General features: G+C 47.5%; 1 protein-coding gene across 1 annotated transcript; it reads left to right on the top strand.

Annotated features, from left to right (window-relative positions):
• The first annotated feature begins 633 nt into the window (after positions 1–633).
• On the top strand, positions 634–9,048 carry C16H3orf62 (chromosome 16 C3orf62 homolog). The gene is made up of 3 exons (XM_032765786.2): positions 634–1,058; positions 3,763–3,854; positions 8,517–9,048. The coding sequence occupies exons 1-3, from the start codon at positions 634–636 to the stop codon at positions 8,768–8,770; spliced, it is 771 nt and encodes a 256-aa protein (XP_032621677.1). The 3' UTR covers positions 8,771–9,048.
• The last annotated feature ends 2,665 nt before the right edge of the window (positions 9,049–11,713 follow it).

Genomic DNA, 11,713 nt, shown 5'->3' with positions numbered 1-11,713 from the left:
ATTTTCTTCAGATCATTTCTCCAGTTTGGATCATTTTGAATTTTAATCCTATCCTCCAAAGCACTTGCAACCCTCCCTGCTTGGTATCATCTGCAAACTTCATAAGTGTACTCTCTATGCTATTATCTAAATCACTGATAAAGATATTGAACAGAACTAAACCCAGAACTTATTTCTGCGGGACTTCACTTGATATGCCCTTCCAGCTTGACTGTGAACTACAAATAACTATGGGCTGGGAAAGGTTTTCCAACCAGTTATGCACCCACCTTATACTAGTTCCATCTAGGTTGTATTTCCTTAGCTTGTTTGAGACAGTCACGGGAGACAGTATAAAATACCTTAATAAAGTCAAATATACCATATTTACTGCTTCCCCCATCCACAAGGCTTTTTACCCTGTCAAAGAAAGCTATTAGGTTGGTTTAACATGATTTGTTCTTGACAAATCCATGCTGACTATTACTATCACCTTATCTTCTAAGTGCTTGCAAATTGATTGCTTAATTATTTGCTCCATTATCTTTCTGGGTACCAATATAATTTATTTATTATTCTTACTGCAATTGTCTTACTTTCCTCATATGGTTACAATAAGGTATGTAATTAGAAACCTCATCCCGTCTAGGTGAGATGTCAGAAAAACTAAGGAGATGCAGGAAGGAACTGACTGCAGCTATAGACAGGGCATTTGAAGATTTCACAGCTCCCTTCTGTCTCTCAGAAGATTGCATCAATAAACAGAATTCAGACTTGCAGATAGAGACACCTTCCTCCTTGCCCCAAATGAACAGAGTTAGTTACAGAAGAGATCATACTTCTACCTTATCTTCCTATCTCGACCAGTCTGCAGCAGTCTCCTGTGTGCTGGAAAAAAAGACTCCTGTCTTCATACCAAACCTTATTCCAGTAAGCATTGCCCAAAATCCCTTATTCCAAAAGAGAGAACCTTTGACAAGTAAGGAAAATACTTGGCTACGTTCTTCCATTTTTGTGTCTGACAGACAACTTCCAAGAACTCTGGGGGACAGTGAGAGATGGAGGAAAGGGCCTGCGAGGTACAGTTTGTATTCATAGTTCTTTGTCATTAATATTGTTTGGACATGTGCTTAGATGGTCAGGGTGTCGAGTTTCAAGACTTCCAGGAAGAGGGAACTTCTGAGGAGATATGTGCAAGAATGTTTCCTCCAGAAGCTCAGACAGTAGATATTATTCCTGAGAGGGGATGGGTTCTCATGCTTCAAGTGGGGGGCTGAGAATCAGGACCTCAGGGTGCTATTTCCAACTCTGTCAAGTATTCTCTGCAATTTTGGGCACCCTGTTTTGCCCACATTTACCCTTCAGGCTGTAGGTGGAGAATGCTGCTTGCCTCCCTCCTAATGCCTTGCTACACAGGGCTGTGTAGCGTATCACCAGCCTATGTTATGCAGGAGTTTAGGCTACACTATCATAATGGTGTCTTCTGGCCTTAAAATCTGTGACTGGTTTAGTATTTATTATTTGCATTACAGTAGCATGTAGAGACTTCAGTCTCAGGGCTCCTCTGCACTAGAAGCTGTACAGTAAGACAGTCCCTGTTCCAAACAGCCTGAAGTGCAATATAGTAATATTCATATCTGAGACAAATCTCAGGTGAGTCACCACATGAAAAAACCATCACATGCAGAGGACCCTACCAAATTAATGGTCCATTCCGTCAATTTCACAGCCATTGGATTTGAAAGTTTGTCTGAAAACATAAAATGGACTTTTACATCTGAAATTTCACTGTGTTGTAATGGGGGGTGACCCCCTTCCTCCCCAAAAAGGGTGTCCCCCCCCAAAGCTGTTGCAAGAGGATTGCGCCCCTTCACTTCTGTGCTGGCTTCAGAACTGGGCTGCGGGAGCTTCCTGCAGCTGGAGGAGGCTTGTGGAGGTGATCTCCACCGTGTTGCTGAGAGTGCCCCAGCCAGGGGGCTCCTACCTGCTAGTCCCAGCTGGCTGGGGAGGGACAGGACTTACTCTTTCCTTGCATGACCCCTTTAGGAGAGAGATCAGACCCACCTCCAGCTACCTCTCCTGGGTGCAGGAAGCTCTATGGCTGGGCAGCAGCCCCAGAGCTTCATGCAGCTGGAGGATGTTCCCAGAGGCGGAGGTGGGTCCAACCTCCCACATGCTCCTTGAAGTGCTACAGTCCTAGCAAGTGGTGGATTAATGCACAGGCCCTGCCCAATTTGGGGCCTGTAATGGTGCGGGATTCACCCCTGTGGCACCTCCTGCTGGTACCTTCTGGGAATTAGCTCTCCAGTCATCAGAGTGCCCTCTGCATACTGGTGTCCCGCTTTTCCTAGCTCCCGTGTCCCTCCCAGACCCAGTGCCCCTTGCACACTGGGGTACTGCCCCCCAGCAGTACACCCCTCAGTCTCTGGGTTTCCCCTCCCTAGGGAACCCCCAACCACTATCCCCACCTTGCCTCAGTCTTTGGCTACTGCCCAGTCTCAATCTAGCCCCCATTCACTAGGGCAGACTGCAGTATAAATGCCACTCATCACACGCAGGGGGGGTTTGAACCTGCTGTTTCTACCTACCCCTTTAGGCTGCCCCCCTGCAACCCCAGTACCTATTCGGCCTTCCACTAGGCTGCAGCCTGGGAGTTTCCAGGCCAGAGCGCCCCGGGCCTCCCCCAACCCTGCTCCAGCTCAGGTACCTTGGTATGCTCCCAGCAGCCACAGCCTTCCCTCTCAACAGACTAGAGAAAGAGTCTGTGCTTCTTGCCCACTGCCCTCTTATAAGGGCCAGCTGGACCCTGATGGCACTGGCTATAGCTGTGGCTGCTTTCCCCATCAGCCCAGCTTTTCTCTGCCATAGCCCTCTCCCAGGCTGCTTTAAGCCCTTCCAGGCAGCAGCAAGGTGACTGCCCTGCTACAAGACCCCCTGGAGAAATGGGCACCCCAAGCCCCGGCACAAACTTTGGAGGCAGAAACCCCAAGCCCTGGCAGAAGACATTGGGGGGGCAGAAGTCCTGAGCCCCAGCAGGAGCTGTGAGGTGGATGTACCAGTTGGAGCTGTGGACGCAGAAGCCCCAAGCCTGGGTGTCCTGAGCCCCAGCAGGAGCCCTGGGGGGCAGGAGCCCTGGGGGGCAGAAGCCCTGAGGCTGGGCACCCCCGAGCCCTTGCAAGAGCCATGGGAGCAGAAGCCCCAAGCCTGGGTGTCCTGAACCTGGGCGCCCTGAGCTCTGGTTGGTGCTGCGGGGGCAGAAAGCCCAAGTCCAGGTGCCCCAAGCTGTGACAGGAGCCAACATACGGAATCCCCTAAGCTAGGCACCCTGAGTTGCGGCAGAAGCCCCAGGCAGAAGCCCCGAACCCGGTCCACCCTCACTTCTGCGCTGACTTTGGAGATGGGTCTGATCTCCCCACCGAGAGAGGACATGCAGTGGAAGGACAAGTCCTGTGCCTCCTCTACCTGGCCACAACTAGCAGCTAGGAGCCCCCACACTGGGGTGATCCCAGCATCAGGGGGGAGATCAGATTTCACAGGGAAGGGTTTATTTCATGGTCCATGACATGTTTTTCACAGCCATGAAATTAGTAGAGCCCTACACATGCACATTAGAAGATGTTGAGACATCTTCTATATAACCACTGTCGTCATACCTTCATTTGAATGTGTGCCCTACATTTAGTCCTTGTGTTTATAAAGCTCCATTTTTGCTGTCAACCATTTGACAAACTTCTGCAGTGCAGCTTGTCCAGAGAAGCAAAACCATTCTGTTGTTTTGTCTAGCAAAGATGCTGAAAGATGCATGAAGTCAGAAGCAAACATAGCTGTCAATGCTGTCTCCCAAGACATTCTGCAGGATCTTCCTGACACATCTGGTGAGTCCAGAGCTCCACTTTTTCTTCCTCACACTCAGGGTAGGCTGGCTTTTCCAGCTCTGTGAAAGCTTTTAAAAACATCTCCTCACCCTTTTGTAGAAGAGATTGTGAGGATCTGTAAATGGTAAGGGAACAGATAACTGGCAATAGAGCTGTTTGCCTCTTAGCCATCTGTTCAAATCCAGCCAGATCAGGTATAACTAAAGTTACTAAAAAACTAAGGTGTTGATTAATCACTGTTAACGCACGTGATTAACTCAAAAATTTAATCATGATTAATCGCACTGTTAAACAATAGAATATGAATTGAAATGTATTAAATATTTTTGATGTTTTTCCACATTTTGAAATATATTGATTTCATTTACAATACAGAATACAAAATATACAGTGCTTACTTTTTATGATTACTTTTATTACAAATATTTGCACTGTAAAAGTTATAAACAAAAGACTGTATTTTTCAATTCACATCATACAAGTACTGTAGTGCAATCTCTTTATCCTGCAAATGCAATTTACAAATGTAGGTTTTTGTTACATAACTGCACTAAAAAAACAAGGTAATGTAAAACTTCAGAGCCTACAAGTCCACTCAGTCCTACTTCTTGTTCAGCCAATCGTCAAGACAAACAAGTGTTTGCATTTACAGGAGATAGTGCTGCCCTCGTCTTATTTACAATGTCACCTGAAAGTGAGAACAGGTATTTGCATGGCACTTTTGTAGCCAACATTGCAAGATATTTACGTGCCAGATATGCTAAACATTCGTGTGCCCCTTCATGCTTTGGCCACCATTCCAGAGGACATGCTTTCATGCTGATGACATCATTTAAAAAATAATGCTATAATTAAATTTGTGACGGAACTCCCTGGTGGAGAATTGTATGTTTCCTGCTCTGTTTTACCCGCATTCTGCCATATATTTCATGTTACAGCTGTCTTGATGACCCAACACACATTTAAGAACACTTTCACTGCAGATTTGACAAAATGCAAAGAAGGTACCAATGTGAGATTTCTAAGGATAGATACAGCACTTGACCCAAGGTTTAAGAATCTGAAGTGCCTTCCAAAATCTGAGAGGGACGAGGTTGGGGAATGCTTTCAGAAGTCTTAAAAGAGCTAAACACTCTGACATGGAAACTGGAACCGTCAAAAAAGAAAATCAACCTTCTGCTGGTGGCATTTGACTCAGATGATGGAACTGAATATGCATCAGTCCGTGCACTGGTTTGGATCGTTATCTAGCAGAACCCATCATCAGCATGAACACATGTTCTCTGGAAGAGTGGTTGAAGCATGAAAGGACATATAATCTTGAGTGCATCTGGCACAAATATTTTGTGACTCCAGCTACAACAATGACATGAGCAGGGCCGGCTCCAGGCACCAGCCAAGCAAGCTCGTGCTTGGGGCGGCAGATTCCAAGGGGCGGCTTCACCGCTTCCGCCGCCCCTGCAGGTTTTTTTCTTTTTGGTTTGCTGTTCCTGCCACCCTGTAGGGGGTGGTGGCGCGGAGGAGGGGAGCTGCTGGGAGCGGTGCCAGGTCTTCAGCAAGCCCAGCACAGCAGCCCGTGTCCTTCCCTGCCTGCCCACCAGAATGGCGCGGAGCCCTCCCAGCAGGCGGCACAGTGGGAGGGGCCACATGGCAAGCGCCCTGCTTAAGGAAGCCCTGGCCATCCTCCTCCTCTCTCTTCTCCCCCCCATCCCCTGCTAGCTGGAGTGTGCACTCCGCTGCCCGGGGTCTGTAGGCTGGGAGTCCCCCTGCAACTGGGCTCCTGCCGCCCCGCATGTATTTTTTGTTCTTTTTGTATTTTCTTCCCTTTGCCACTCTGGCCGGCCAGGCAGTTTGTTTCACACACACACCCCCTTCGCTGCTCCGGCCAGGCAGTTTGTTTCACGCCCCCCCCCCCTTCACTGCTCCGGCCAGCTGGCAGTTTGGTTTCCCGCCCCTCCACCGCCTTTGCTGTTCAGGCTGGCTGGCAGGTTTGTTCCCCCCTGCCCCTTTGCCGCTCCGTCCGAGCGGCAGGTTTGTTTCCCCCCCGCCTTTGCTGCTCTGGATGGCCGGCAGGTTGGTTTCCCGCCCTCCCCCTTTTGCTGTTCGGGCTGGCTGGCAGGTTAGTTCCCCCTGCCCCTTTGCCGCTCCGGCTGAGCGGCAGGTTTGTTCCCAACCCCCTTTGCTGCTCCGGCCCCCGCGCAGGTTCTCTCTTTTTTTTGGGTTGCAGAGGCAAAAAAGCCAGAGCCCGCCCTGGCCATGCCTGTTCTCACTTTCAGATGACATTGTAAACAAGAAACGGGAAGCATTAATTCCTACAAATGAAAACAAACTTGTTTGTCTGAGTGACTGGCTGAACAAGAAGTAGGACTGAGTGGACATGTAGGCTCTAAAATTTTACATTTCATTTTTGAATGCAGTTTTTTTTGTACATAATTCTATATTTGTAAGTTGAACGTTCATGATAAAGAGATTGCACTACAGTACTTCTATGAGGTGAATTGAAAAATACTATTTTTTTTACAGCGCAAATATTCGTAATCAAAGTAATAAAAAAGTGAGCACTGTACACTTTGTATTCTGTGTTATAATGGAAATCAATATATTTTGAAAATGTAGAAAACATCCAAAAATATTTAAATAAATGGCATTCGATTATTCTTTAACAGTCCAATTAAGAGCAATTAATTTTTTTTAATCGCTTGACAGACTTACTAACAACCAGTAGGTGCTTGGTGAACTAGATGAAATGTGTTTTGTGTCTCAGTCCAGTTCACTCTGGGTGTATGGCCACTGCACCCCAAGTGGCAGCATGATGAATATGCTCAGCAAAGAAGCCAAGCACCGATTCAATGTTGAGGCTAAACTACCCTCTCACCCCAGAGGTGATGCCTCCATCTGAAGGAGATAGGAAGCTGGCTCTGCATGATATACCTGGTTCTACACAGGATTTAAATCTTAAGTACTATCAGTTCAGCACCTTCAGTGCTGCTGAGCTGCCCCAGTAGCAAATCAGTGTGCCCCTCAGCCAGAGGGGGCATCCTGAGATACCCAGTGCCCCCAATGCCAGGATGGAGACCCCACAGTGATTCTGCCATGACCTCCTGGTCCCAACAGCCTCTTTCCCTATCTTTGATGCCCCCAGCAGCACTGCTTGTACACAGCTGAGATCCACCACATCCCAACCTGCCCCTCTCTCTCCTGCTAGCCTTGCTAGCAGATCACCATTCCAGATCTGCAGTGCCTGTGGTGCGGGCATGTTCCTTGGCCATGGGCACAGCATAAGGGGGGAGGAGATTGATGACTATATTCCCCTCTCCCTCTGCAGTTGATGCGCTGCTATGTGCAATCCCTCAGTCCTCCCAAATGCAACATCAAATGGCCTGAAAAAATGGCACTGGGTGAATATTATCAAGACAAACATCCTGCCTCAGTTACTATACGCCTACCACCCCCAAGCTTGCTACACTAAATCAGTAGAACAGCCACTGCTTCCTCTGAGAAATGTGCCACTTGAAGATATATTGACTTGCTTCTAAGGCCAGATTCAGACTTCCCAGAATGCTCGCTACTAAGGCAGGTCTTTCACTTGGTATCAGGGCAGAAAACAAAGACCTCAGCCTGGGTATATATAGAATGAGAACTTAACAGACCTCTTTCACTGCCATATATTCTGGGTTTATAAAACATGTCACTCCCAATCCTTGCCTCTGCCATCTATACCTCCAAACAAGAGACACAGACCTAACTGGGCTCGTACACTTTCTCACCATGTTATATGCAGTGGCAGTTCTAAGGGGCAGCCCACATTTCGTTGTAGGGGAAATTCTATGACTGGGAAGGAGTGGATGAAAAGTGACATTTTCACATTCTCACAGCTCTGTACCAATGACATCCCTATGTGTGTCTCAAACCTTGGTACTCTGGCCTGCAAAAGCCACATTTTTGTCAATATCTACAACTATGCTATGAGCAACAAGCTGGCACATGAAATTCAGTATTGATAAATGCCAGGTAATGCACACTGGAGGGAAAAAATGAATTACCCATACATGTTTGCAGGATTCCAAATAAGCTGTTTCAGGAAAGGCATCTAAGCTTCACTGGACAACTCAGTGGAGACTGCTGGTCAATGAACATGTTGGGATTCATAAGGAATGAGATGGAGAGTGATGCAGAAAATATAATGCCTTTATCTCCATCAAAAATAAAGCTTCATCCAGATACTGTGTGCAGGAGTGGTCACCCATTATCAAAGAGACAACTGCAGAACTAGATGGAGGTTCAGAGAAGGATGATAAGAATGATCCAGAGCTTGGAGAACCCTCTATATGCAGAAAGATTAAAATGACTGGGATTGCTCATTTTAGAGAGGAGACAAATAAGCGGGGTGAGATTAAAATGTACAAAGCATCATGCTTCTGTGCAACTCCCAAAGCAACACAGTGTGGGGAGCCCAGTGCTCACAGCATACTGGAGTACAAAAGGTCTCCAGCGCTCCTGAGCCACACCTCGGCCAGTATATGGTGGGACATGTGTTGGTGCCCATGTAAAGATCCCTGAGTGGTTATAATGTATCTATAGATATTTACAGCCTCTTACTCTTCTCCAATTACTGATTACGCTGACGGACTGGTTTTCATGGCATTTTCCTTTATTTTGTAGGGAACCCAAACAGTTGGGGTATGGAGGAGTTAGCAGGCCAGCTGGCCGTAGTGAATGAGTTAAGCAGAGTTCACAGGCACCCGGGTGAGCCCCCCCTTAGAGACGATGTTTTAGCCATCTTTATGGATGCGAGCAGCAGCTCTGAGACAAAGCACCGAAGACCAAACATTGAGGATGAAGAGATTATCCAGACAGTTCTGGATCTGGAAGAGGATTACAGCACAGCCATCTCTGCTCTGCACCAACTGAACTAGGGAAACTGGCTCAAAGGTTTACATAGGCAAAGACTTAAGAAACAACAATTCTTAAACATGGAGCCTTTCTGGGGGAAAAAAATGGCAGATTCCATGTAATAGAAAGGTTCAATTAAAATAATAGTAATTTGCAAACTCTCCCTTCTTCATGCCAGTGTTTTGTACTATTCATGTTTTCTTCTGAGTGCTGCTTTTTTTTTTTTTTTCTTGTGAGAAGGGAGGTTTCATTAATTGCAACTGACTTTCTCCAGCAATACAGTAACTCCTCACTTAAAGTCGTCCCGGTTAATGTGTTGTCGTTACATTGCTGATCAATTAGGGAACGTGCTTGCTTAAAGTTGTGCAATGCTCCCTGCATTGTCCACTGCTTGCAGGAAGAGCAGCCTGTTTCAGCTAGCTGGTGGGGACTTGTAACCAGCGTGAACCGGCAGCCCCACATCAGCTCCCCCTATCAGCTCTCCGCTCCCTTAAGTTCCCTGTGCTGCAGCCATCCAGCAGGCTAGCAATTGCTGGGCAGGTCAGCTGTCCCTCCACCCATTGCCATGTCCGGCTCCTGCCCGTTGCCTTAGAGCTGCTCCCAAAGACTCCTGCTTGCTGTGCAGGGGGGAAGGGAGGGGCTAATGTCAAGGTGTCCCCCTCATCCCTGCTTCTGCACCCCACTTACCCCTTCTCCATATAGAGCAGGGAGGGGACACGGACAGAGAGAGACAGAGAGCGCCTGGGGCAGCAGCTGCTGTCTCAACTTCCTGATCCACTTCAAAAGACAATGTACTCAGGAGTGGGTCAGCTTACTTAAAGGGACAGTGTATCTCTCTCTCTTGCCCATACATATGGTGCGTATGTCTCTGCTATGCTGTCTCCTCTCCCTTGTGTTTGTGCTCCCTTGTGTGAGAGGCTACATTAACAACAATGTGTTAACCCTTGAGGGCTCAGCTGAGTGCTAGTCCATCATTTAGCAGCAAGGCATTCCCTGGGAAATATCCCTCCCTCTTCCACTCTCTAACTTCACCACCTCAACCAAGCTTCACATGCCTTGGCGGCGTGCTGTTGCAGGGGGGAAAGGGCATAGGAGGTGACCTTACAATGTAGTCTAAGGGTAGTTCCTGCCCTTCATTGTCTCCGTGCCTTCGGTTGCAGACATCTCCAGCTTTTGACCCGCAATTCTCGACTATATAGACGCAGGGGCCATGGACGAACAGACAGAGGGGATGCACGAGGAAGGAGATGCGGGAGCGGCTGGGCACGTCAGGCTTGGCGCTGTCAACTTCAACTTGGGGGTGATCGGTCTAACTTCAGAAAGACCTAATTGTGAGCAGGTATGTACATGGAGTGGGTTGGCTAGCGTGCTGTTACTTAATGGTGAACAGTGTTAGTCATCTCAGTCTCTCACTTGTTCCATACATTATGGGTGCGATATGTTCTCTGCTATGGTCTAGTACTAGTCTTCCTCTCCCTTGTGTTTGTGCTCTCCGTTGGCTTGTGAGTAGGGCTGAGGGCTATCATTATTAGTATCAGATCATATGTGTTCAACATTCCTTCCGAGGGCTTCTTCTTAGCCTGAGTGGCTAGGTCCCTGATTTCTATGTGATATGCATCGCGTGCAAGAGCATTTCTTGGAAATGCAGGTATCATCTGCTCCTCTTCGGCGAGCTTCTCATAACTCTACCACCTCGCACCAGACATTCAACAATCATCATTAGGCTGTGGTGAACAATATTATAATTAGTTTAAAACAGTCATGATACTGTGTGTGTATGGCTACTAATAATATAATACTTGTTTTGTTTGTGTTGCGTTGAACTATCTTGATGGTTCCGCTAACGGCCTTGTGTTCCCTATTTGTACATTGAATGTCTATTAGAAAATGGGATTTATGGTTCAACCAGTCATGTGTTCTGACTATACGATCATCATTTTTGTAGGAACAATTAAGCGAAGGGGTAGTAATTGCATCCTACTGGGTGATTTCAACTCCGTACAGGTGCGGCTACCATCTATGATTACCATATTGTGAACGTGATAACTAGAAAATGTTAAGGGGGGTTACTGCGGTCGGCGCAGAGCTTTAATGAACACATAGACATTATTATTTGTGGAGCCCAAAGAATATACAACGTTCTTTTATACTTCACTGACTACTTCTAGTTTGTTTCCGCGGGCATTATACAGATGGAATCACACGGTCCTAGGCACAAAAGCTACATCTAAACTGTGGAGCCAGTTGAGAATTGGATACACATAGTTTTGTGCACTATTGAGGTAAATCACAAAATAGGAGTGTTAAGCCAACCCCTAGGCATACGGTACGAGCTAGTAATATACCCAGTAAGGAAATGGGTCGTTATGAAGATATTGGTTAGGATGCGCTACATAGTTCCTGTCTCCCTTTATCGTCCTAGTTCTACTAATGGAGGAAAGGACATTGCACAAGTAACAGATGACACTCAGATCAGGAGAAGCTGAAATTCTATAAATGGCCTTTTTTAGGCTTGTCAAGTCTTCACGGCTCCTAGGGTGCTATTTTAACTGGCCTCCAATAGAGCGGACAGGCAGCGAGTCGCGAGGTCTGCGTCTTGTCTTGGCTGGCAGCATTAGTTCTTGCGTGGAGGGGTCTCGCAGGGCTCGAGCACGACTTCGGTGGCAGTGTCCTGAATCGTTGGAGTGATGGTGCCGAGATGCACCTTGGAGCTGGTGACCGCATTTCAGCGATCGAACCCTATTGAAGGTTCTGCCTCCTGCCTGAAGGCGGGGAAGGCTTCAACATGCCAAGCGTGCCTTCTGCGGAGACAGTAGTACGCCCCCGGCGTATGAGCCATTATTTTTGCTGGCTTGCGGTCTCTGCGGCACTCTGTAAGGTCATTGGATCGCTTTTGCGTTGCTGGGATTTGCCTGGAGTCCGCCAGCCTGGGACTGTTGACAGATGCTTAATGGGGCACATATTTA

Source organism: Chelonoidis abingdonii, chromosome 16 (assembly GCF_003597395.2).
Source record: "Chelonoidis abingdonii isolate Lonesome George chromosome 16, CheloAbing_2.0, whole genome shotgun sequence".
In the NCBI taxonomy this organism is placed as follows: domain Eukaryota; kingdom Metazoa; phylum Chordata; order Testudines; family Testudinidae; genus Chelonoidis; species Chelonoidis abingdonii.
This window is presented reverse-complemented; position numbering and strand designations above follow the sequence as displayed.